Genomic DNA, 27560 nt, shown 5'->3' with positions numbered 1-27560 from the left:
TATATCTGTATCTAAATGCTAGACTCACAGAACAGCTTCAGAAAAAGAGAAGAAACTTCTCCAAAAACTATTCAGAAGAAAAGACAAAGGCTTCTTTTGTATTTAAACTTAAAGACTCTCTTTAAGAATTATTTCAGCTTCAGAAGACTTCTGAGAGATGAAAGACCTCATATATGAAATAAGGGTATTTGGATTCATTTGAAATTAAGTTTCTGCAAGAATTCCACTAAGACTATATAAATAGTGAGATGAAATTAATCAAGGGATTAGGTTTTAATTTTCCTTATAATGATTTCAATGGGATCTTGAAATACTATTACAATATAAAGTATTAACAATCTTTCCTGTTAAATACCAGGCTGTGTTGAATACATTTACACTATGTTCCCTGTTAAATACCAGGAATACACTATGTATTCCTGGAGAGAGGGCATTAGATAATCTTACCAAACAGAGATATAGTGGGATTTAATTTGGATTTAAGTATCTTAATATGCATTTATTGCTGGTCTCAAGACCACTTGTTGAACAGCAGCTTCCATGTAATACATTTGATAGGGTTTCCATGGTTTCATGGAGCTTAGTTAAGATTACTGACCTTTTATAAGCAGCTTATATTAGGCATAATAACCCAAATCAGGAGTCACTCTTTAAACTGTTTAGTTATCTGTAATATGGAATAAAATTACTTGGTAATCAGCACTACTTTTAAGTTTTACATACCAATCACTGTAGCATCTGAGCACATATTGTCCCAATGTTGCCCTGAGGGGTACATCTGGGGGTGAGGAGCATTTTAGCCTCCAAGGCAAGTTACCTTTTTGCCCTTTTTTCTAAGACTGCAAACAAGTGGGCTAAGTAGAGCTAACTGTGATAATGATATTGATACTACTTGTTCAGGAGCTAGAGTGAGCTCTTCCACACAGGCTTCAGAAGCATTGTCATACAGAAACTTGTCATTAATGGCCTGCAACTGAAACTGGTGGCAGACTTCAAAGAGTTGTACAAGGGTTTGATTCTAGACTCCACGCAGCTCCCAAAAGTTCTAGTGTAGATGTTTTGGGACTCTTCCAAACCTAACACCATCTTACTGAGATGTTGATCTCTTCCATTCTGGATTTTGGGTTCTTCCTGATGGATGTGATCAACAAAAAAGCACCTTCTACTGTCAGGGGATTATTGGACATCTGTGGTGGAGGAGAAATAGGTAAGAATGAGGATAATTTCACACTTTGGCAATAAGTGTACAGTAACTACATATGTGTTCCTTGCTTCCCCAACCCCAGCCTGACCCAACTGCATTATCTTGTTCACAGGCTTTTCATCATTATTGTCCACCTCTGTTTCTATCCTAACTACAGGAATAATTTCACAGCCTGGGGTGACCAAGGCATCTTACTCTCCTCACCTCTGGCCCAGCATAGAGCCCACGACCCTTCTACTTTCAATTCACACATCTCAGTTCTGTTATCACTGTGGCTCAAGATTTCCCATATTTCTTTCTTTCCCTCAGCAGCACTCAGACTTTGACTTACCTTCAGGATTCTAAGGTTTCCATTGACTTCCAGCCCTTTGCACAGCTTCTCAGCCCCTTCATTGTTAATGTGGTTAGTGCTGATGTCCAGTTGGACCAGAACGTTATTTACTTTGAGAGCTTCCCCCAGGGCCAGAGCCCCCTCATTCCCAAAGCCATTCCATGATAGGTCAAGTATCTTCAATGTCCCGTTGGCCTCCAGAGAGAGAAAAGAGATCACCGGTGGCATTATAGCCATTCCATGTCCAGCTGATGCATTCCTCTATTGCTCCCCTTATTACAGAGGCACTGAAACAGCTGGGACCTTAATGACACTGCCATTAACAGCTGTTTTGCTGTATTTTACTTTCTGCTCATGTCAGTTCCCCAGTGCAGTGCAGTATCTCATGTCTGCCGGGACTCCAACAATAGCACCATCCTTCCATGTGTGACCTAACAGTCAAGACCCCAATACGGCAAACTTTCCTAGCAGTGCCAGGTGCTGGGATTGCATTTTTATGAGTTACCAGTGCCACTGGTGTGATCTTTCTTGTAGTAGTGTTGGTGTCAGCTAAGACTGCACCTGCATAAGCCATCAAATCCAGCTTGGCCCCCAGTGCTGTCAGGCTCCTCTCTGTACTGCCCAATCATTGCCAATTGAGGCTTCCCAGTAAGGGCTTCCACTAAGTAGGGCCCTTTTTCCCACAGTGCCCTCTTGTTTACACATTAGTCTGGAAAGAGGTGATTATGCGTAGACACAGTAGCACTCATGAAGTAGCTCATTGCAAAGAGAGGTAATGGGCCTGAGCATCCTTCCATGAACCATTTCAGTCACTCCCTGTATCCTTCAAGGCAGACTTGGACTCAGGACTGATTTGAGCATGTGGCCAGAGTGGGAATCTATGTCTCTGCCTGAGGAAGAGAGGTCTCTAAAGCAGTTAATTTAAAATTGACTAAAACTTGCCAAGTGAAAAGCCCTGATGAGGCGCTGTTGCAGGAATGGGAGGACCTTGCTAGGATATAAATTATAATCAGGCGAGAGAATGTGGGGGGAGAGCATGTGTTGTTTCTCTGGTGCCTAGGTTTGAGTATTGTCTAAACCAAACTCTATTGCAGAATTAGAAGGGCCTGGTACATTTGCAGATTCAGAGCACTGACTAGCTAGAAAGGGAATGACATGATTTAAGAAAACTATTGGCAGAGCCAGGGCAGACCAATTCTTCAGCCAAAATGTGCCACTATCCCAGGTTCAGCCTCCAGCTGGGGTAAGACATATAAGTTTCCAGGAAAGGGACTTACCCTGAGACCAGCACTCACTGCTACTGCTCCCTTCATTCGCAGGTGGTTCCAGCTCAGGTTTAGGAATTCTAGTGTTTCATTGTTAGCTGAGAAGGAGAAACTGAAATGTTAGTTGGCATTAAAAATAGAAATGCATTTTAAAAATGAGAGATTTAAGTTATTGTCAGAGTGGGGGGACGTGAGAGAGACTCAAGTCTTTGCTGTACGATATATACTATCTATAACACACACACAGCTAGATGTGCAAGATAAGCAAAAACACAGTGCATACACACATACACAAGAAGATCTGCTCACTCCCCTGCTCACACATGTACATGCAGTCACTAACACAGACTTGCCCACATTTAAAAGTGCATACAATTGTGAGCAAATACTTTCATACAAAAGACTTATCTACTTCCCCAGATCCCAGAAAACAAGAAACTTGTCACAGAGACTAGTTTGGATTTTAGAGGTTTTGGACCAATATTGCATCCCAAATAAGAGAAGGCAGCCTATTTCTAGCAACCAAGACAGGGAGATAAGTGGAGCCCAGGGGAAGAGAGCAAAGCTGAAGCTGTGTGGCTCAAAGAGATGGATGCTCCTTTGAAAGGGAGTGGGTGTCGCATTTTAAACTGCAACCCTGCTCCCAGTAGGGCAGAAACTTTCCCACTACTCTCCACCCATTTTATCCAGTGACTATTAAATGCAGGGTATAGTGGTTCAGCTTCAAAAAGGGCAGTGCAGAATAGACTGGGTTAACCTGTGGGATGGTGGTTTGAGCGCTATGCTGGGAAATTAGAGGAGTGTGGGTTCAGTCTACCAATGGGTGAAGAGGATAGGGCTCAGGCATGTGCCCTAGCCACTCAGCTACTGGGGCTAAAATGTTGGGGGCTGGCCATCCCTCCTGGTTCTTTTCCAGGATTTATGCCCAGTATAGACCCCTGGTTGGTCACATGGCTGCTTACCCAATGCACAGCCTAGTGCACATGCTCAGTACCTTGTGGTTGCTTGCATCTCCACGCTGTACTGGTAATAGAATTGCAGATGTGTGTAAGTGCGAAAGACACTGCAGAGCCAGTTAGGTATGTGCCACAGAGACCCACAAAGGGTAATGGAATTCTGTCCTCCATGTTTCTTTTGGAATGAGAAGGGTGAAATCCTGCCTCCCACACCCAAAAACAAGACTTGTCTTCGCTACAGCTGATTTGCAAGGAAACAGAATGTCAAGCCAGCAGTTGTGACATAATGTGTGCAGTTGTGTCCAGCTGTACATGTGCCAGTGCCAGTCCAGATGCAAAGCATGCCACCCAGTGGCAGCTTCCCTTAGGAGAGCAGGGTCAGCCTTTTTGGCAGGTGTGCCAAAATCAGCCCAGCACCCTCCTCAAGTGCCACTCTGATCTCTTTCCCCTACCCCTTCTGCTGCTCAGCTTTCTGCTCCCTGGCCTGTGCTCCCTGACCAAGTGTTGCTTTGTTTTCTGCTCCCTGTTCTATCTCCTGCTGTGTTGTCTGTCCCCTCCCCAATCTGCTGCGGCCACACACTGTCTGCCCTTACCACTTGGGGCATCCATTCTGTAGGTTGGTCACCCCTGCCTGAGGATACAGGGTGTGTGACTGTTGGCGAGCAAGGAGGCCTCTGCCAGCACTTGGTTCTTATGTTGTTATAATTCTCTGAGGATGGCAGTTTGGATCACAGCAGCTGTGAGGCTGCAAACTTTTTTTCAAAACTCTGTGACGCCTCAGTTGACCTGGAAAGAAGAAAATCGATTTCCACAGGACAGCTGGGCTTGGACACAGCTTTCCCTGCTATGGGAAGATCCCTGCTTACCTTTAGACTGTGCTGTTCTGCACTATTAGCTGAGACACAAGCACAGCCCTTGCTGCCATCACAGGACTAAATGTAAAGACCTGAGCTGATCACAACAGTAAATTCATGTTAATGGCAATGCTGATTCAGGGAAATTTAAGAGGTTCATTCAATTAAAGAAAAGATTTCAGGGTAACTTGAAAGGAGTATCACATGGTTAAAAAATACATATTAGTTGCTGCCTAAGGGCCACTGTGAAATGACTGAGAGACATGAACATTAGATGTGTAAAGGTCCTTCCTTGTAAACTATTAATAGCATCATAAATTGTTAGAGCAGTAGGAGTTAAATTATTTAATTTGCTTTTCCTCATCAGAATCTTTTTCTCAGTCAGCCCAGATGTAATGGATACCTGTTTTTTTGGTTTGGGGGGTTATGAGGTTTGGATGGGATGCTGGCCATGGCCACATCACTCCCTCATGTGCTGTTGACTATAGCAATTGGTGCACCTTAGCCATATTAACCTGCGGGGCTGCTAGGCTTGGGTGGGCCTTCATCTTTTTTTTGACCTCAAGGCTGTCACTTTCTTCTGGATTTCACAAGGCAAACAGTGAAGTTCACTTTAATTTAATTTCTAATCACTTTCCTTTTCTGGTTACCAAAGTTGCTTAAGGATTTGGCCCCTGAAACTGCATTTAAAAATGTTTAAAGTTTTAGCTGAAAAATAATAATGCACAGACCTCCCCCCCATTCCTATGAGATTTTGTCTGTGTTTTAGCACCACTGTTTCTGCTCTAACCTCCTGGCCTGGCTCTTCCTCTTTAAGCTGCCCACCCTCCTGGCTAGCTTCGTCCTTGATTATGGGTCATGCCCCATACTTGGGCTTTGGTATATTGGAAAATCTCTGTTCCAAGGAAGCTGTATAAGTCCTCCAGGGTGATAAGCACTTCAAGGTGGGTCAGTGGGCCACCCAGGAGAGTTGAACCTGGATCCCAGTCCTTTGCATTGGTCATCAGGCCATACAACTTCTGCCTCTAGAATGTAGAGACAAGTGGTAGATTCAGTTTAGCAATGGCACTGACCCCTAATGCTTCCTGATGGCCCCTCATGGGGAGAGTGCCTAAGCTGTATGCAGCCGGCTCTGGGGAAGTAATGAGAGGGTTACCAAGCATCAGTCCTAGGTGCTCTCCTCCCTTCTCAGAGAACTCGTTGTGGCTGAGGTCCAGTTCCTTCACTCGGTAATTGCCCTAGAGAGAGACATGGTGTAGAGACAATTAAGTCTTCCACCCCACCCTGTGGCAGGCAGCTTCCATATTAAGACCCCCTGGGAGAGGATGAAATCCAGAACTGCTGAATGTTCTAGCATGCTGTAGCTTATCAGCTTGGAGGCAGGCAGTTTTGTTTCCCATAAGAAAGGTTTGTTGATCTTTTAGCACATAAAACGTTGATTTTTTTCTCATAAAAAAGAATAAACAGTGGCACTTCAGGCTGAGCACACTGCACTCCTGGAGCTCTGCTAGTGCACCTCTGTCCTGTGCATTCTGCTATTACAGCCCTGCCCTACAAATCACCTCCCCCAGCCCGTCAATGTCCCACAGCCTTTCTGTCCTACAGTAAGTACTTCTTGTTACAGATTCAGATCCTGGGCCCCTCAGAGCAGAAACCTCCAGACATACCAAACTGTGCACTGACTTCATGATAGGGCTAGACTGCAAATGGCACTAATATTTTCCCTTGTGATCTTCAGAATGATTGGAAGTCAGATCATGTAGTATTATAGGAAAGTAGGACTGGAAGAGACTTCACATGGTCATCTAGTCCAGCCCCCTGCTCAAGGCAGGATTATCCCTGACTAAGCCATCCCAGCCAAGCATCTAACCTGCTCTTGAAAACTTCCAAGGAGGAGATTCCACAGTTTCTCTATTTAGCCTGTTCCAATGCTAGACCTCCCTCATGGTCAGAAAGGTCTTCGGTCTTTAGGACCCATTTTCTTCCATTTGGCATTACATCTACGAGCTCTTTTCTTTAAAAGATCTTTATGCCTGTTTTAGTATCACTTATTAGTTTACATCTGGAAAACATTATGTTTCTTGAAAGCTTTTCAACACCCAGATTCCCATTATGTACCCTAGTGAGTTCATCTCTCAGACAGATTCCAAATGCTGTCCTAAGAAGACATGAACATGGTGGCCACTTCTCCATGGCCTCTCAACCTGCCTCCTTTCTAAAGCGAGTAAGAAGCACTCATCATAATTCTGCTAGGATGTGCTGAGGGCAATCAAGCTGAGAAAGGAAGAGCTTTAAGATGGAGGTAGCACTAGCTACAGAAGGGACTGCAAGTGGCATTAGGTTACTCACCAGCAGTGCCTCAGCAAAGTATGGTGCGGTCTCCTCTCTAAAGTTATTTCCTGCAGAGGAGAAGAGCCTGTTAACAAAGTGCAGAGTTCTTTGGTACATGGCAGTGCATCCAGAACAGCCTTCTGGTTTGGCTGGACTGGCACCTCATTGCAATGCAGAACAAACAGGGTTCTCATAGAACCTTGTGAAAATAGGGCTTGAGGGGCCTCAAGAGGCCATCCAGTCCAACCCTCCAAGTCAAGGCAGGATCATCTCTGTTTAAACCATCAGAAACGTATTTTTGTCTAACTTGCATTTATCTTACAGATTCCACAGCTTCTCTGGGGAATATGTTCTAGGCTCTAGGGCTTAATTGAGAGGTACTGTATTTCTCTTCTCTTTGACTACTTTACTAGAGTTGTCTCAGGCCCACAGGACACTAAAACATTGCCCAGATGAGGATCGTATCTAAATTGGCCAGAGGTGGCTGTAGTTAAAGCTACTATGTGTATACAAGGCCAGATTCTTATCTCAGTTACACCAATATAAATCTAACTTCAATACAGTTGCAGTGCATTTACACAGAATACTTAATAGAGATCTAGAATGTGCTTTGTGGGGGGGAATTACTGTAGAAATGTAAACTAGTACTTTATCATACACCTACCACCCCCTAGGAGAAAAGGAACCCACCTGAGAGCCGAATGGCCCGTAGACAGGAAATATTATCCATTAGCATCTGGCAGATGGCTTCAGCTCCTTCTGTGTCAAGGTGGTTATTGGAGATGTTCTGAAAATGAAGACTCCAACATATAAAAGGAAAACCCAAAGAGTCAACCTGCTTTTAATATTTTCTGTGTCTGGATGTGCAAGAGAGGCCAAGCAACCGCAAGAGCAGCTGTACTAGCAAGGCAGGGGGTCATACCTAGTCAGTGATTAATATCAGAGGGTCCCTTCTTTTTTATATATATATTAATATGTGCAGCTCTAGAACCTTCCAAGCAAGAATGAAACTCGCAAGGCAAGAGTTCACAGAGTTCTAGATCTTGAATGAACTAGCAGAGTGGTGCTCAACCTGTTGGTCCCATAAGCCAGGTGAGTGGTGTGGAGCTTATCTGTGAGCTTGGAGGTCTGTGGGCTAGATCAGGCCCTGAGACCCAGCACTGCCTCCTCTGGCCCCCCACACACTGAGATTGGGTACTGGGGAGCCAACACTGCCCCCTCCAGATCCCTGCACACCAGGACTGGGTCCTGGTAGCCCAGTGGTGCTCTCACTTGGCCCAGTGTTCTAGGATTGGGTGCTGGATGCAGTGTTCAAGGCCCAGGGCGCCCTATGGGTCTGGAAATTTGGCAGCAGGGAACCAGTGGCAACATTCTCCTGCTATCACATTTCCAGACCCATGGGGGACTCTGTGGGCCAAATGACATGGCACTCTAAGGGCTAGAGTTTGAGCCTCCTGAAGTAGCAGTTACTTTATCAAAGTACTTACTGTTTCCATAATGCGAAGTTCACAGACTAACAAACTCCACTCTCTGTGCCACCGTTTTGGGTACAGAAAACATTATAAAAACCATATCTCAAAAGGCCATTCATATTCTTCTCCTAATCCATTCAGAAAGACTTCTACAAACCATGTCAGAGAATGAAAATCACTGACCCAAACCACTTTCTATTGCCCAACCACAACATGGAAGGTTCAGTTATGATGATTTATGTCTGTTAATTACCAAAATAATTAATTAGCCCCAAAGAGATCACCAAAGGTTCACTAGTTGCAAGGTTTTGCTTTTCTATAACTTGTAATTTAAAAAAAGATTGGAATATGAATTTGTGAGTGAGTTATGATTGTAATTATTTAGAACTTGGGAACTAGTTAGTTACTTTTTTGGCAAATCTTAATATATTCCAAGCTTTTGCCAGATATTTGAAATCCTGTTTGTAAGTGTAAGGAAGAATACAGTTAGGGGTGCACCGACAGAGATTTTTGGGGCCGATACCAATAGCCGATTTTTCAGGAGGCATATTGGTTGATACCAAGCCAATTTCCAGTACCAGCCCAGCAGCTTGAAGAGCAGTGTCTAGCTGGTAAGTCTGTTGTGGGAGGGGAGGGGAGGGGAGGGGAAGAGAAGGGAAGGAGCGTAGGAAGGGGCAGATTGAGGCCCCTGCAGTGAGGGAGGGAGTAGGGCTGAGGCAGGTGCAACCCAGCCGGGGGGGGGGGGGGGGGGGGCAGTGCAGGGAGTGGGACAGAGCTCCAAGCAGCTTATGGGGGGGGGGTGCAGGGAGGTGGGAGGGGTAGCTCCTGACACTGCACGCACTCTGGGAGGACATGGTGGCGGGGGGCGTGTGCCCCCAGATCTGCGTGGAGCAGGGCAGCTGCTGCTGTGGGCTGGGGCTGGGGCTATGTGGGGCTCCTCCCGGCAGGGGCTGGTCTGGGCTGTGCTCAGAGCAGGTGGTGGCAACACTGGGAGGGGGGTACCAGTGGGGAGGCTGTAGCCACCTTAAAATTCACTGTCGCCCCCTTCCCAGTGCCACCGCTTGTCCTGAGCACAGCCCAGCACAGTCCCCACTGGGAAGATCCCTGCACATCCCTGGCCCCAGTCCGCCCTGCCCTGTCCTGCCCTGCGCAGATCCAGGGGGCACACCCTCCCCCGCCCCTCAGACGAGCTGTGGCTCCATCCTGCACCTGCCCTGCCCCGGCTGGGCAGCGCCTGCCCCAGCCCCAGCCCCAACCCCACTCCCTCCTTCAACGCAGGGGGCTTAAATTGCACCCCCCCATGCCCCTTCCCTTCCCCCCCTCCCCTTCTACCACAACAGACTTACCAGCTGGACACAGCACTCCAAGCTGCCAGGCTCTGCTCCTCTCCACCTATGTGCTGTGCTCCATCTGCGTGCATGCACGGGTCATTTATCGGCCAAATTATTGGCCACATTGGGTTGATTTCCGATAGTCGATTTCTTTATATTGGTGCCAATCCAATATCAGACCAATGTATCGGTGTACCTCTAGAATTCAGTCTTAATAATGGCATTGAATTGGTAGCTTGACCCCTGTAAGTTAAGAGACAGGTTACTAGAGGGGATAGTTAACTTGGTGATTTTGTATACATGTTATCATGATTCAGGGTATTAGAACAAGGAGGAAGATTGGATACCAGCTCTTGAATGTAGCAGTTTTCTCTCAGCATCTGTGCCAGGCATATGACTCCTTCAGCCAGGATCCAGTTATCTTCCAGCTCCAAATGGGTGATGGTTGTATTAGACTGAAGCGGGCCATACAAAGGGAAACAGAGAAAAAGAAAAATAGTGAGACTTGTTTGACTTTTTAAACCTTCATTACAAAAATATTAAAAACAAAAAGATGAAAGCGCAGAAAGTATGTGGCCCTCCCAGGAGCTGAGCATGAAACACCTGTCAGAAGGAAACTGTACTTACAATCATCAGAGCTTGAAACCTCCTCCCTCCCAAAAGCCCTTCATGGGTTTATACATTTAGGACTAGCTGTCCATCCTTCACCTTGTAAAGTGCCCTTCAGTGACTCAGCAGTACACAAATGGGTCCATATTTTGTTGCAAGGTCAGAGAAAGGGAGAGAGTGAGAGAAAATTGCTGGAAGGTTAGCAAAGTAGGCAGTGTCCTCAGTGTTACACAGTCCCTGTATACCTCCCCCATATGCAAGAAGGCACTGGCAGGAAATACACCTAATGGAACTGTGACCAGACAAAACTGGCAGAGCTGGCAGGGAGGAAGCTGCTTTCACATGGTTGCTGTTGTGCTATGTTTGAGACCCAGAGTTAGAGCCGCATATATTAATATTAGCTTCCAAAATTGCACATGGCCTGTTGCCTTCTAGTCTGCCACCAGTAGCTTCATCTTGCTATGTACTCACCACCAGGGCGATGGCAATGGCTTTGGTACCCTTGGGTCCTAGACCATGATGATTCAGGTTAATGTAGGGCTCCTCTATGTTCCGAAGAAAGTATGAGGTGGGCACCACACCCACCAGCTTGCAAGCTTCCAGATACAGCTCTGCACCCTGTATGGTCCCAAAAGACCTCTCAGCATCTACAGAGAAAAGGGGCCCAATGAGGTGTGCACTCAATATCCCCTTACTCCTTATCTATCTCTGGAGTTGATTCCTCACTTGCAGAGGGAACCATTGATTCTTAATGGGTTCAGCGGGACATTATTGTGGAAGAGTTGAAAGGTGTAACCCTAGCCATCCTCAGCTGATAACTGGCCTTGCAATTTGTGGAGACGCTTGCTGCTACAAAGCAAGATTAGAGTTAGGTGGGAAGCTTGGACAAAGGCAGCCCAGAAGCCACCAGGCCTGCAAGGGTCAAAGCAGCCACCTCTAGTCAAAACTGGTCCTTTTTATGTTCATGAGAACCTCCCTCCCTGTGTTTCTAGATGTCTGACTAAACTCCAGTCTTCAGTCAACAGGCCAGACTACATTCATGGACTGAGTGTTTGTAACTGGACGAGATCTAACTTTGTCGAGTTGCACTGGGGCAAGCGGAATACAACAGAGTGACAACAGGATCCCTGCTAGCCAGAACTGCTGTCTGGGAAAACATCCTGTCCCTTTCACGGGATCCCATAATGCTTATGTACACCTGCTCCCCCGCCTCCCCACGTTTCAAGTTTCACTGTCAGAGATGTGCTTAGGTTGTATCCATTTTACCTCAACAGCCTGGAATGTGACATTCCTGATCTAACTGAGCACTTCTGACATCAGGCAAGAAAGCTTTTATTTATCTTAATTGAAGCCTGTGGCTGATGGGGATAGAGGAGGCTGGGCAGCCCAAAGCACTTTGGCTTACAAACAGCGGGAAGAATCCCTGTATCCTCACTGGATATTGTTGACACAGCTGCAGGGAAACTGAAGGATGCAGCTGGTGGTGGCTGTATTTCCGTAGGAACCTGTCATTTGGACTCTTCCTCACACCCACTACTTACAGGCTGTTTTCTCGCCTTGCTGCATTCATGTAATAGTTGACCTCAGCACCAATTCCACTCTAGGTAAAGCCCTTTTGTCTGTGACATTTGAGGCCTCTCTCAAAATGCCCCATTTTATTTGCATTCTTTTGGTTTTTAATTTTCTTTCGTTGTCATTTTAGTTTTTATAACACACATAAGATGTGCCAGTCCTGAGCTTCCATATATAAAAATGTGAGCAAGGTTTGATTAGCCAGACACTAAGTGCATATATGACTATGCTTGACAGCCACAGGCTGATAGAAAAGAGAAAAGCCTGCCCCCAAAAAACCTAGTCTTGGGAAAGTTCTTCCCCAGCTGCCAGAAAAGGAAGGGGTGCTGGGATGCTAGCTAGGGGCATGTCCTTTGTCCCCTGTTTTATATAACCTGTTAGTAGGTACTGTACTGGAGGGAAAGGGAAGAGTTTGGGTGGAAGCCTGGCTAGCAGACACTCACCTTCGATCTCAAGGTCTGTGTCAGAGCTATCTGCTCTGGTCTTCTCTGACAGGCTATCAGAGGGCTCAGCAAGCAACAGTGATTCCAGGCTGCCCTCAGACATCTCATTTTGGTCTGGAATGAAAAAGAAATGTTTGATTTTGTGAATGCAAACCCCAAGTATATACAGTAAACCTCCATGCACAGTAGCAAGGGCCTTCCTCTCCTCCCTGAATCCCATGACTCCTTTAAAATTGTTTTAGGCTCTTTCATTCCTCATTCCACCGGGCTTTCCCTTGCTCCACTTTGCATTCTGTTCACTTGGAAGCTGTCACTGGTGTATGGAGGTTCTTCCTTCAGCTGTTAGAGATGCATGGGCATGGCATCTGTCAGAGCTAACACCAGTAAGCCTGCAGCCCAGGGCTGGGAAGGATTATTGTCTCTCATGCTGGTAACTTACTTTGTGGTGACCTCTCTTCACTCTCCCTGATTTCAGAAATTACCAGGTACTGGCAATCAGATTTTCTTGGTGCATCCTGCTCCTTCCTTTATGCCAGAACCTCTTCCTTCCTGGCTAGTTTCCCAAGCACTGACTAACAGTCTGCCAGCTGCCTTAGCTATCAGTCCTTTGTGGTGCTCTGCATAGACGGCAGCAAAGGAATGGTTTGAATGCCGCTGCATACCAGGATTGAGTTGTAACTGAGGAGCAAGAGTTGTAACCAGATCCCACTGGATGTGAGACAGATTGTCTCACCTACAATTCATAATTTATTTTACAATTAGAGAGAAAAAGAGATTGGAAAACTGCAGTTCAGGGGAAATCAAATGATACAAGAGTCACCCAGAATAATGGTTCCACACTCTAAGCTGGCTGACAGGGGGAAAAGAAAAGTGCTATTACTGCTTACCACTTTTTCACTGATATTCCCTCTACTGCCTTCTCCTTTTACTTCTCTTTGCTAACTCTGGGTTGTTGACCTGTAATTTTGTACCCTACTCAGGTGTTATTCAATATTAAAGCCTGACATGGAATCCCCAGTTTAGCTGTCCAGCCACAGATATGTTTGAGGAAGAGTGGCCAGCTGGGGCTGGTGACAGGGGAGCTCACTCACCTCACTCAATCAGTCCCCCACCCCCATCTCCACTCTTGCCAGATTTTGTTTGTTCAAATGATTCATTTACTCACTCTATTTTTAAAAAGGAGGAGGAGAAAGAAACATATACATAGAAAAAGGTAGGCTGTATAAATAATGTTAAAGCCAAACCAGGTAGAAGTAACTAGCTGGGGACTTACAATAGTTTCTCTCGTGATCTTTCATTATTATGCTTTTGCATTGTGCTATGCTTAGGCCCTCTCTGGTTCCCAGCCCCTACTGGACTGGGCATCAGGATAAAGATTAGGTTCCTGCTCTAAGGAAGTTGCAGTGCCTTTTTTGTAACACTGACTTTCTCCAGACTTCCACCACCCTTTGACATTGTTTTCTGTGTTCTGTCTCACATGGCATCCAGCATCTGTCTCACATGACACATGAAGTAAGTAAGTAAAGACTGAGCCCTTAGTTTTTAGCTCCTTATGATAGATGCCTGCCTTTTTTCTGTAAACTACCATGAGCACCTGTGGCATTGCAGAAGGTAGCAGTAACAAAACTCTGCTTTTTAAAGGGTAAAATTTAAAAATAATATTACTGTAGTGTAGGAGTGACCTAGCTGTGAGGGTCCAGAAATTATTCAAGAGGCAAGGATTTCTTAGGGTGGTATCTTTTATTGGACAAACTGCATAGTTGGTATAGAGTTAGACAAGCTTTCAAATTCAAGATACCCTTGCCTAATATTATTGTTGTTGTTATCTTATGCTAACATTAGTGAAAGGTGCCAGACTGAAGGCTCTGGAGACTCATGGCTCCTATTTATCTAGACTGCTAGTGCTGCAAGCATAGCACAGTGGGAAGCTTTCCATGCCCACTGCCCCTATCAGTGTCCATCATCTTGCTGGTAAGAGAGGAATCCGGCCTCTGTGACTCACAGTGGGCACTTCTACAAGTGCAGTTAATGTGACTGAATATATTCCATCTTAATTTGTGCTGGAGTAAACTAATCTCAACATCACTGTCTATATATGTGTTTAAGAGCAGTAATTTACTGTGCTGTCAGATATCACTTGTATCTCATAGGACTATCTGGCAGCACAGTAAATTAGTCTACTGTGCCCTAATTCCCACACACGTGTAGATGGTGATGCTTTACTGTGCAGCAAATTAGTCTGCTACACAATAAAGCATTTTGTGTAGATGGGCCCAGATTAAGGGACAGGTGAATTCAGCCACACTGCAGATCCTTTCCTTTATCTCTCAGTACCGCTGCCTAGTGTATTTTAAGGCTATTCCTTCTGGTAGCTTCCTCCTTTAGTTGTGCCAGGTGGATATTAGGTAAATCATGGGGGACATTCATAGTTAGATTGCAAAGTCTTTGGAAGGGGACTCCGTTTCTGTCCTGTTTGTATACTGCCTAGCAGAAATGAGCCCTAGTTGATGACTGGAGTGCCAAGGTGCTAAAATTAAACAACAACAATAATGATAATAATAATGATGATAGTGCTGATAATGATATGCTAAATGAAAACCAAAATCTATTGCTAATGCTAGATGCTGAGAAGCCCTTTGACAGAGCTGAGGGGTTTTTAATTAAAACTCCACTGTAAGTGATGGGTTTTGAAGGTGATATGAAGCTTTGGATAAATGTCCCATCTGCTAGGATAAAAGTTAACTGCTTAAACTCAGAAGTATTAAAGCTGCAAAGAGGAACTAGACTTAGTCCCTCAGTTGTCCTTAACTCCCCTTCTTGGTTACCCTCTTCCTTGAACACCTAGTACAAAAATACATCAGAATCATACCTTAAGCAGTGGTTACACCTAACAACATGGAACATGAAATTGTACTATATGCACTATATGCAGACAAAGTGGTTACCAGTACAGCGTGATTAATAACTTACATTCTGTAAGAAATTAATTAATTAAATGATATATCAGGCAGTAAAATTATATACAGCTTGAAATATTAAGACTAGGGAAGATACATTTGAGTTTGTATTGTCTACACCAGGGATGCCAAACTCATTTGGCCCTCATTTGGTAGGCTTTAGACCACGGGCCTTCCCACAGGGTGGACAATCCTTGAGTAGGTAGCAGCATGAATCCCTGTGGCTGCCAGAGCCACTGTTTCAGGGGCAACTGAATGCACCAATTTTGGCAATGGCTGTCGGTGGGGAGGGAGGAAAGATAACTCCCTGGGTTCTGGAGCTATACTGAAACAACAGTCCTGGCAGCTGTGAGGATTAACTCTGCCTCTGGTTTGGCAACAAGTCCCTCAAGCTGAATCTGGTGTACAGAGGTGTGTGGTCCACCCTGCAAGAAGCCCCATGGGACAGACGACCCACTTGCATGGTCCAGATCTGGCCAGTGGGCCCTATGTTGACATAATTGGTCTAAAGCCATGAAGCCAGTCTGTCCAGTCTGCTGTGCTATAGGAAGGCTAGTTGGGGATTGGAGAGGGTATGACCTGCTGCAGAATATGGGGCCCTTTGGTCCTGCTCAGACCACTGCCCCTAGACCCAATTACCACCACCAGGTACCTTGCTACCACCAGATCTGTCACACTGCCAACCCCTCGCCACCCTGAACCTCTCCTCATGTCAGGACCTGCCACTGCTGCGATGGTCACACAGCTGCAGCCTCTGTGCCCCATGCTGGATCTAGCCTGTGAGAAGCCCCATGGTTCAGATATGGGCCAGGACCCCAGGCGAGTTTGACACCCCTATTCTAAACAAACACAGCATTTGGAAATCAATATATATCCCAGCTTCAGTATGCCATTACTTCAGTGCCAAAAAGGGAGTTGTTAGGTTAAAACAAACAATATTTGTCTCAGCTTGGCTATACAACAATGTCAAGAATAAAAGCCTGCCAAATTGTAATTTCCTATTTTAGACACTAGTGATATGGTAGTAGGGAAGAACTCCAAAGGAAACTTAAATTAAGAACTGTGATTTATTTATTGGATTAGATTAATATCCTGCCCTATCCAAAAGGCTCAGAGCAGCTGACAATAAACAAACAACCCACAGAGAGCACTCCCCAAACAATACCCCAACACATGAGACCTCCAAGTCCCCCCATTTCTCCTCCAACCATTGCCTTCCTAGCAAAACCTCCAAACCACACCTTGCCGTGCCACTCACATTCAGCTACAAGAAGGCTTTTCCTTATGACAGACAGTAAGTTCTTAACAGCAATTAAGAAAACTATATAGATTAGGGTTGGGCCAAATGAGGCCCGGGGGCCAAATGCGGCCCATTAGGCCATACTATCTGGCCTGCGGGGCCCCTAAAAAATTTAGAAAATTAATATTTATCTGCCCCTGGCTACCCATCATGTGGCCCTAGATGGCTTGTCAAAACTCAGTAAGCGGCCCTCTGCTCAAAATAATTGCCCGCCCCTGCTATAGATCCACCTGGAAGGATTTGCAATTCCCAATGTATTACCATGTTATTGGACAACTGAGGTAAAATCCGTGTCAACCCAATATTGTGGTGAACCCAGTAAACATTAAGTGGCTATTGAATAACAGGATTTAAAATATAAAATTAATGTATTTCTTTTTTTTAAAACCTAAAATAGGATAACATGAAAGGAAAACAAAGCTAACATGTTTAATGATTTCTTTGCCTCCGCCTTCCTAAGTAGAGACCAGAACAGTCACCTCCCTGCTGGGCCCCAGGGGAGGTACACCTGGGCCAAGGGTTAGTGAGGAACTAGTTAGGGAACTTCTGGAGGGACTGGACGTATTCAAGTCAGCCGGTCTGGACGATCTCCACCCTAGATTTCTAAAGGAATTGGCCGAGGTCATTGCAGGACCCCTGGCATGGCTTTATGAGCACTCATGGTGCTCTGGTGTGGTGCCGGAGGACTGGAAGAGGGCAGCATGGTTCTCATCTTCAAAAAGGGGAAGAAGGAGGACCCAGGAAATTATAGGCCAGTTAGTCTTACCTCAATCCTAGGCAAGCTGTTTGAGAAAATTATGCTGGCACACATCCACAAGGGGCCAGCTGGGGTCTGCATGCTTAGGGGCAACCAACACAGGTTCATCAGTGGCAGGTCCTGTCAGACCAACCTGGTGGCCTTTTACAATCAGATCACCAAATCATTAGATGCAAGGGGTAGCAGTGGACATAGTCTTCCTGGACTTCCAGAAGGCATTTGACACTGTCTCTCACCCCGTTCTCATCAAGAAACTGGGGGGGCTGTGGTGTAGACACCCACACAGTCAAATGGGTCACCAACTGGCTGGAGGGCCACACCCAGAGGGTGGTAGTAGATGGGTCCTTCTCAACCTGGAAGGACGTGGGCAGTGGGGTTCTGCAAGGCTTGGTCCTCGGGCCCGCACTGTTCAACATCTTCATCAGTGACTTGGACGAGGGGGTGAAAAGGACCCTGTTCAGATTTGCTGATGACACTAAGATGTGGGGGGATGTGGGCATGCTAGAAGGAAGCAACAGACTACAATCGGACCTAGACAGGTTACAAGGGTGGGTGGACGAGAATAGGATGGGATTCAACACAGACAAGTGCAAAGTGATGCACCTGGGGAGGAACAACCGGCACCATACCTACGGGTTGGGGAACTCACTTCTTGTCAGCACAGAGGCGGAAAGGGATCTGGGGGTCATCATTGACTCCAAGATGAACATGGGCCGGCAGTGTGGGGAGGCAGTCAGGAAGGCCAACTGTACCTTGTCATGCATCCACAGATGCATCTCGAGCAGGTCCAAGGAGGTGATCCTCCCCCTCTATGCGGCACTGGTCAGGCCGCAGCTGGAGTACTGCGTCCAGTTCTGGGCGCCACACTTCAAGAGGGATGTGGACAGCATGGAGAGGGTCCAGAGGAGGGCCACTCGCATAGTCAGGGGGCAGCAGGGCAGGCCCTATGAGGAGAGGCTGAGGGACCTGAACCTGTTCAGCCTCCACAAGAGAAGGCTGAGGGGGGATCTACTGGCCTGTTATAAACTAGTCAGGGGGGACCAGCAGGCATTGAGGGAGTCCCTGTTCCCCTGAGCACTACCAGGAGTGACCAGGAATAACGGTCACAAGCTGGCGGAGGGTAGATTTAGGCTGGATATCAGGAGGCGCTACTTCATGGTCAGGGCGGCTAGGATCTGGAACCAACTTCCAAGAGTAGTGGTGCAGACTCCTACCCAGGGGGTTTTAAGAAGAGGATAGATGTACACCTTGCTGGGGTCGTTTGACCCCCAGTACTCCTTCCTGCCATGGCAGGGGGTCGGACTAGGTGATCTACTCAGATCCCTTCCGACCCTAGAAACTATGAAAAGAAGCTAGTGTCACACAACACACTCAATATGAAAATGGATACAGAGAAAGAAGTAGACTTTCCCTTCTCTGTTAAATGAATCTAAAACAATCCAGAATTTCATAGAGTCATAGAAAATGAGAGTTGGAAGGGTCCTCAGGAGGTCATCTAGTCCAATCCCCTGCTTATAGCAGAACCATCCCCAACTAGATCATCTCAGACAAGGCCTTGTCTAGCCAGGTCTTAAAAACTTCCCAGGATGGAGCTTCCACCACCTCTCTGGGTAACCTGTTCCAGTGTTTTACTACGTTTGTAGTGAGAAAATTTTCCGTAATATCCAACCTAAACCTCCCTTGCTGCAACTTGAGACCATTGCTCCTTGTTCTGTCATCTGCCACCACTAAGGACAACTCCACCCTCTTTGGAACCTGCAGGTAGTTGAAGGCTGCTATTAAATATCCTCTCAGTCTTGTCTTCTCTAGACTAAATAAACCCAGTTCCCAGTGGCAATGCATAGGGTGTGAATGGGAGTGCATGTGAATCCCCTGAGAGTACTGGTGCATCCCCTGACTGCCCACCTTCCCTCTCAGGTGATGGGCAGCGGGGGCAGGTGGAAGCACTGGTGCCCCTCCACGAGTGCTGGCTGTGGAGTGGGAATGCTGGATGTGGTGCTGTGGCTGCTTCTGGAAACGCCAGACCCCTCTGGTTGCTGACTGGTCACTGGGGGACACATGCCCCCTCTAAGGTAGCATGTCACCCATGCCAGTTCCCACAGCTTCTCATAAGTCATGTCCCCCAACCCCCTCACCATTTTCATTGCCCTCTGCTGGACTCTCTCCAATTTGTCCACATCCTTTCTGTAGTGGGGGGCCCAAAACTGGACACAGTACTCCAGATGTGGCCTCATCAGTGCTGAATAGAGGGCAATAACCACTTCCCTTGATGTGCTGGCAACACTCCTACCAATGCAGCCCAGTATGCTGGTAGCTTTCTTCACAGCAAGAGTACATGGTTGGCTCATAGTCATCTTATTGTTCTCTGTAACCCCTAGGTTCTTTTCTGCAAAGATGCTGCCTAGCCAGTCAGCCCCCAGCAGGTAGCAGTGCATGGGATTGTTCCGTCCTAAGTGCAGGACTTTGCACTTGTCCTTATAGAATCTCATGAGATTTCTTTTTGGTCCAATCCTCCAATTTGTTTAGGTCCCTCTGATTCCTAACCCTATCTTCCAGTGTATCTAGTACTTCCCCCAGTTTGCTGTCAGTTGCAAACTTACTGAGGGTGCATTCTGTGCCATCTCCCAGGTCATTGATGAAGATATTGAACAAAACCAGCCCCAGGACTGACCCCTGGGGCACTCCACTTGATACTGGCTGCCAACTAGACATTGAGCCATTGACTACTACCGTCTGAGCCTGATGCTGCAGCCAGTTTTCTATCCACCTTACAAATCATTCATCCAACCCATGGTTCCTTAGCTTGCTTGCAAGAATGTTGTGGGAGACCATATCAAAAGCCTTCCTAAACTCAAGGTATATCACATCCACTGCTCTTCCCACATCCACAGAGCCAGTCATCTCATCATAGAAGACAATTAGGTTGGTCAAGCATGACTTGCCCCTGGTGAATCCACGCTGACTGTTCCTAATCATCTTCTCCAAATGCTTAGAAGTGGATTACTTGAGGACCTGCTCCACGATTTTTCCAGGGACTGAGGTGAGGCTGACCAATCTGTAGTTCCCTGGGTCCTCCTTTTTCCCTTTCTTAAATATGGGCACTATGTTTGCCCTTTTCCAATCATCCAGGACCTTTCCTGATTGCCATGAGTTTTTAATGATGATGGCTAGGGGCTCTGTAATCACAACAGCCAACTCCCTTTGCACCCTCAGGTGCATCCTATTTGGCCCCATGGACTTGTGTATGTCCAGCTTTTCTAAATGTCTGAGCCAAAAATCAGAAGGTGCTGATTACGCAGAGCTAAGAGGGACAAGTACGAACATGCAAAGGGAAGGCACTTAAAACAAGTTCGCATGTCCAAACGCGCCACACACGTGGCCAGTGTGTGATTGAGTGAGGTATTCAATTTGGCAGAGCATGCATGCCCAGTCATGCACTAAGCAAGTAGCCATTATATAATCAGCTTAGAATATTCCACAAAAGGAATCGTATGATTGGCTACTTGAGAAGTATTTAAGTCAACACAGTTTCTGCCCAGACAGAGACCAGCTCAGAGATACCTTGGGCTAGTTCACAGGCTGGCCACCTGTGAACACTGTCTCTCCGCCACCGTTGTTTCCCAGCGTACCCCGTCCCTGCATGCTCGAGACCAGTCGACTCGTTTTCATCAGCTGTCGTTCCGCTCTGTTCTGCTCCATTTTACTCCGTTCTGTTCTGTTCTACTTTGTTTTGCTTTGTTAGTTCAGTTTGTTGTTTTCAACTCAGGGTTCAGTCGTCCTAAGTAACTAGAAGTTTACATCTGAAACCTACGCTCCACTGTCTCTCACCCTGTTCTCATCAAAAAGCTGGGAGACTGTGGTGTCGATGCCCACACAGTCAAATGGGTCGCCAACTGGTTGGAGGGCCGCACCCAGAGGGTGGTAGTGGATGGGTTCTTCTCGACCTGGAAGGACATGGGCAGTGGGGTTCCGCAGGGCTCGGTCCTCGGGCCCGCACTGTTCAACATCTTCGTCAGTGACTTGGATGAGGGGGTAGAAAGCACCCTGTTCAAGTTTGCTGATGACACTAAGATGTGGGGGGATGTGGGTGCACTAGAAGGGTGCAATAGGCTACAAGCTGACCTTGACAGGTTGCAACGGTGGGCAGATGAGAATAGGATGGGGTTTAACACTGATAAGTGCAAGGTGTTGCACATGGGGAGGAAGAACCGGCACCACACTTACAGGTTGGAGAACTCCGCTCTTGCCAGCACGGAGACGGAAAAGGATCTTGGAGTCGTCATTGACTCCATGATGAACATGGGCCGGCAGTGTGGGGAGGCAGTCAAGAAGGCCAACCGTACCCTGTCATGCATCCACAGATGCATCTCGAGCAGGTCCAGGGAGGTGATCCTCCCCCTCTATGCGGCACTGGTCAGGCCGCAGCTGGAGTACTGCGTCCAGTTCTGGGCGCCACACTTCAAGAGGGATGTGGACGATATGGAGAGAGTCCAGAGGAGGGCCACTCGTATGATCAGGGGTCAGCAGGGCAGGCCTTATGAGGAGAGGCTACGGGACCTGAACCTGTTTAGCCTCCACAAGAGAAGGTTAAGGGGGGACCTTGTGGCCTGCTACAAACTGGTCAGGGGGGATCAGCAGGTATTGGGGGAGTCCCTGTTCCCCCGTGCACTGCCAGGAGTGACCAGGAATAACGGTCACAAGCTGGCGGAGGGTAGGTTTAGATTAGATATTAGGAGGCGCTACTTCACAGTCAGGGCGGCTAGGGCCTGGAACCGGCTTCCAGGGGAAGTGGTGCAGGCTCCTAGCCTGGGGATTTTTAAAAGGAAGTTAGATGAGCACCTTGCCGGGGTCATCTGACCCCGGTGCTCTTTCCTGCCAAGGCAGGGGGTCGGACTTGATGATCTACCTAGGTCCCTTCCGACTCTAGCTACTATGAAACTATGAAACAAGCGTAATAATAAAACTACGTTGAAACCATTACACATCAGTACCGTCTCTGCCCCGTTAGCCCCCACCTGTTCATCCGAGCTTGTCATCTAGCACCAGCGCTCAGCTCCAGACTGCTGACCGCCACACTAAATAGTCCCTAACCTATTCTTTTGTCACAGTTGGCTGCTCATCTCCTCCCCAAACTGTGCTGCCAGGTGCAGTAGTCTGGGAGCTAGCTGACTTTGCCTGTGAAAACTGAGGTGAAAAAGGCATTAAGCACTTCAGTCTTTTCTGCATCCTCTATCACTAGGTTGCCTCCCCCATTCAGTAAGGGACCCATACTTTCCCAGATTTTCCTCTTGCTTATGACATAATTGTAGAAACCCTTCTTGTTACCTTTCACATCTCTTGCTAGCTGAACTTCCAGTTGTGCTTTGGCCTTCCTGACTTCATCCCTGGATGCCTGAATAATGCTCTTATATTCCTCCCTAGTTGTTTGTCCAAGTTTTCACTTCTTATAAACTTTATTTTGTGATTTAGTTTACTGAAGAATTTCAACCGGGATTATCTAATCAGATATCTAATGTACAGACAGAAGAAGGGAAATCAAGCTGGTCAGGTATTTCATAGTGATAATATGAAAATTAATACCACCAAAGAACTCAGGGAGAATATTAATAAAACTGGTTTGGGCTTATTTGCATCTGACCCATTATATCCAATCCATAAGGAGCCCAAGTTTCAGGAGACTATAAGCAGGGATGGAAATACTAATTATGCAAAAGACCACATCCAACAGTCTGATCTTTTGGTTTAATGAATTGTTAATGACAGATCAGGAAAGCAAGGTGCATTCATAGAAAAATGGGAAAACATCTTAAGACAGATATACTGTAATTGGAAACAATGGAAACATATCCTGAGAAAGGCCAAAATTGCATCTGTTTTCATAACCATTAAGGGAGGTAATTACAAAAAACTTTATTAATTGTACCTCATTTCTTTTAAACTAAGGAAAATACAAAAGGGAGTAAAATACATACAGAAAAGGATCTGCGGAAATAGTGAACTTTCTACATATATGACTAGGGATTGCACTAAGAATATAGTATTATGGAAGAAAATAACAAATAAAATATTAAAAATAACTAAATTTAGGTACCCCAAAACGTATGCTATTTCTGTTAGTTTATAGTTTAAAGGAGGAGTTGGCAACCCCTGGCACACGTGCTGGAGCCTGGCACCTGAAGACATTTTGCTTGGCATCCATACCTTAAGGTAGATGGTGGGAGAGCCATGAGGGGCCTGATCCTTATTGTGGTAGCGCAGCCTGACCCCTTCCCCACCATCTGCCTTGAGGTGCACGTGCACCTGCCACCAGCAATGAGCCGGGTCAGGGCTCCATGAACCCAGGTGCAGTTCTGTGGACTCAGGAGGCTGCAAGCAGCTGCACTGGGGTCTGTGGAGGCCCAGCTCGTTGGTGGTGGTGTGTGCATGTGAGCCTGGGGTGGATGGTGGGGAAGGGGCCAGGCTACACTGCCACAACAAGGATCGGGCCCCTTGTGGCTCCCCTGCCATCTGCCCCTGGCACACCAACATCTTATAAATTGAGGTTGCGGGTTTTTTTGGCACTCTGCTCAAAAATGTTTCCAATCCTTGGTCTAAAGGAATGTAGTGAAGTGGGGAGGGACCATTGATAATACACTTGCTATTAGCAACCAGTATGTGATAGCTCACTTTGGGAACAAAACATAGTGCAGAATGTTAGTAGGATATGGAAATAAATTATGGGAAAGCCTTACAATGAAAAAAATAGCACAGTCTTATATAAGTTACCATTCTTAGAATATGAACATAATTATATAATTACAAGAGGTAACCAAACACAAATAGGCTTTTTAAAGGTCACAAATACAGCTTCTTAATACAATTTGTTAGTATTTATATGGCGAGTTCATATAGTTTAATAACAGGAATGATTAGTTAAAAATTAAAAACTAATTAATCTTCATTTACGTTAACAATGTCTCCATTAGTTTGAATTGCCCTCTGTACAGATTAAATTGAGTGAATTTTGAAAGAAATTAAATTGTAAAGAGCCAAGTATGAATCTTACTGAAGAAATAAAAAATTAGCTTATAACACTACAAAGAAATATGGACCATTGTACTTCAGGGTACAGGCATGATGGCTTATGAGATGGCCTGAAAAGTATTCTGTTACCAGAGTTGCCAACTCCCAGACAACTTACATATTTTACTGCAAAGGTTTTACTGACAATCAAACTTTTTTACTGGTATATGTTTTTACTGACATGTTTTATATATTATAAATGTAATCCTTCTGAGAGACCCTGGACAAGGACTAGGTTCAAACCATGGTAAAAAAATAGTTTGGAGATTATCAGTAAACAAAAATGTCATGGGTTGGTAACCCTTCTTGATTGCAGCAGTGTCTTTGTACTATACTGCTCTATTCCAGGGGTCTGTTACTTTAAGGGAAAATGAGTCTAATAGAGGGTACCTGCAGCCAACCCTGTGGAGTCACCTGACCAGAAAGGGGCGGGCCATAGGATTGATATAAGCCAGGGACGGAACCAAGGAGAGACACGTTGGGGCCAGCCATGGAGGATGAACAGGGAAGAGCTACGTGTTGAGATGCCTGTGGCTGAGAGGTGGACCATGAGTGTGCTATGCCTGAAGACAGCAAATGAAGGGCTGAGGGCTAGCAACGGACTAAGGCTCATGGTTGGGTAGCAGTTGTGGTATATAGCCAGAAGGCTAGAAGTTTACTTATAGCCAGAGAACTTATATTTTGGTTACAGTTTGAAACAGTAGTTTGGGTTTGGGACTATTGGGGGTTGGAGGAGCTCCCACTAGTGCCTGAGAGCACACTGGTGTCCTGAGCCCATCAGGGGCTAGAGGTCCAGGACACAAAATGAGCTGCAGCTTAAAGCAGGTGGTTGCCAAGAGAGATTTCATAGATTTCATTTCATAGACATTTGGGCTGGAAGGGATCCCGGAGGATCATCGAGTGCAGCCTCCTGCCCAGGGGCAGGAAGTCAGCACGGATCATAGGATCCCAGCAAGATAAACATCCAAAAATGTCTTGAAGGCATTCAAAGTGGGTGCTTGGACCACCTCCAGTGGCAGTCTGTTCCAGACCTTGGGGGCTCAGACAGTAAAGAAGTTCTTCCTTATGTCCAGCCTGAAACGGTTGCAGAGGAGTTTGTGACTATTAGATCTTGTCATCCCTTGGGGGCGCTCTGGTGAACAGACATTCATTCCCCAGATCCTGGTGAACACCCCTGATAAACTTATAAGTGGCCACCAGATCACCAGAGCCTGTGCTTTTCCAAGCTGAAGAGTTCCATGGCTCTCAGCCTGTCATCGTAAGGTCTGTTATCCTGATCTCTGATCATGTGCATGGCTTTCCTCTGCACTCTCTCAAGTTTCTCCACATCCTTTTTGAGTTGTGGAGCCCAAAACTGGTCACAGTACTCCAGCTGTGGCCTCACCAAGGCCAAGTACAATGGGAGAATGATGTCCCGGGATTTGCTTGAGAAGCATCTATGGATGCAAGCCAGCGTTTTTCTCACTTTACTAGCTGCAGCATCACATTGAAGGCTTATGTTCATCTTGTGGTCAATCATGACCCCCAAGTCCCTTTCATCTGTAGTGCTAACCAGTGTAGCACTGCCGAGCCTATAAGGATGCTGCAGATTTTTTCTCCCAAGGTGGAGAACCGTGCATTTTTCTGTGTTAAACACCATCAGGTTCTTGTCTGCCCATTTCATGAGCCTGTCAAGATCTGCCTGGATCACCCTCCTGTCCTCAGGTGTGGATGCTTTACCTCAGTTTGGTGTTGTTGGAGAACTTGGCCAGCCTGCTTCTGACACCAATGTCCACATCATTGATGAAGATGTTAAAAAGTAAAGGCCCTAGGACAGAGCCTTGAGGGACCCCACTGGCCCCGTCAACTACCACCTCTGAATCCTACCACGGAGCCAGTTCCTCAGCCAGTGGATTGTGGTGAGGTCAACTCCGAAGTTAGCCAGTTTTTCCAAGAGGTGATCATGGGATACCAGATCGAAGGCTTTTTTAAAGTCAAGATATATGACATCAAACTCTTCCCCCTTGTTCACGTGATAGGTCACCTGGTCGTACAAGGAAATGAGATTGGTCAAGCAAGACCTACCCACAACAAACCCATGGATATTGCCATCAGCTAGCCTGTATAGGATGGCCTCTTTGGTAATCTTTTCCAAGACCTTTCCTAGGATAGAGGTCAGGCTGATGGGCCTGTAGTTTGCCGGATCTACTTTCCTCCCTTTTTTGAAGATAGGCACCACATTGGCCATCTTCCAATCATCGGGCACTTCACCAGAGTGCCAGGAGTTCTCAACGATCCGTGCCAGGGGCTGAGCTATGATGCTAGCCAGCACTTTGAGTACCCTGGGGTGTAAACCATCATGGCTGGCTGACTTGAAGGTATCCAGCCTGTCAAGGTGTTCCTTCAGGAGGTCAGCTTTGATGGATGGTAAGGAATCTCCCTCACCCAGGCCTCCCTGTCCCATAATGGGCAGGGGCGTCCCATGGGACTGGTGAAAAGCTGACGCAAAGTACCCATTTAGTAAGTTTACTTTTTCCTGGGCATCGGTTGTCAGTTGTCCCATCTGGTTTAGCAGGGGTCCAATATTGTCCTTGCTTTTCCTCTAGCTCCCCACATATCTAAAAGAGGATTTTTTATTGTCCTTAATATTTGTAGCTAGATGGAGTTGCGTTGCAGCCTTGGCTTTTCCTGGTTTGCTCTCTGCAGGTCTGGACCAGAGCAGAGTATTCCTCCTTGGTGGTGGTTTCAGTCTTCCATCCTTTGTAGGTCTTCCTTTTAAGATGCAGGAGGTCTGCTAGTTCCCTGGAGAGCCAAGGGGGCTGCTGTGCCCTTTTGTTCCCTTTCCTCCGAGACGGGATAGACTTTGCTTGCGTATCCAGGATCGCTCCCTTGAGAAGCAACCACTCGTCCTGAACTCCCCTTCCCTTTGGGTTGTGGCCTTTTAGGGCCTCACTGACAAGCCTCCTGAGCTTGTCAAAGTCAGCTGTCCTGAAGTCAAGGACTTCTGTATTACTGATTGACTTGCCAGCTTTACGGCGGATGGTGAAGGTGATCAGCTCGTGGTCACTGTCACCCAGATTCCCTTCAATCATTAGGTCACTGATTAGGTCATCCCCAGTTGCCAGTACCAAGTCGAG

At 46.5% G+C, this 27560-nt stretch overlaps 1 protein-coding gene across 1 annotated transcript in view; it reads right to left on the bottom strand.

The window, feature by feature from the left end:
• LRRC74A (leucine rich repeat containing 74A) overlaps positions 1-27560 on the bottom strand; it is a 50481-nt gene that overhangs the window by 20888 nt on the left and 2033 nt on the right. Inside the window, exons 2-10 of the mRNA XM_090034653.1 lie at positions 12369-12482; positions 10825-11000; positions 10092-10199; positions 7632-7728; positions 6960-7009; positions 5767-5848; positions 2813-2898; positions 1536-1730; positions 1092-1187 (exon numbers count right to left, since the gene is read on the bottom strand). Of these exons, the coding sequence (XP_089890779.1) occupies positions 1092-1187; positions 1536-1730; positions 2813-2898; positions 5767-5848; positions 6960-7009; positions 7632-7728; positions 10092-10199; positions 10825-11000; positions 12369-12482 (1004 nt within the window). The remainder of the gene's footprint in view (positions 1-1091; positions 1188-1535; positions 1731-2812; positions 2899-5766; positions 5849-6959; positions 7010-7631; positions 7729-10091; positions 10200-10824; positions 11001-12368; positions 12483-27560) is intronic.

Source organism: Crocodylus siamensis, chromosome 2, assembly GCF_052110815.1.
Source record: "Crocodylus siamensis isolate JL-2025a chromosome 2, ASM5211081v1, whole genome shotgun sequence".
NCBI lineage: Eukaryota > Metazoa > Chordata > Crocodylia > Crocodylidae > Crocodylus > Crocodylus siamensis.
The sequence above is the reverse complement of the archived record's forward strand: the minus strand, read 5'-3'. Positions and strand labels throughout refer to the sequence as shown.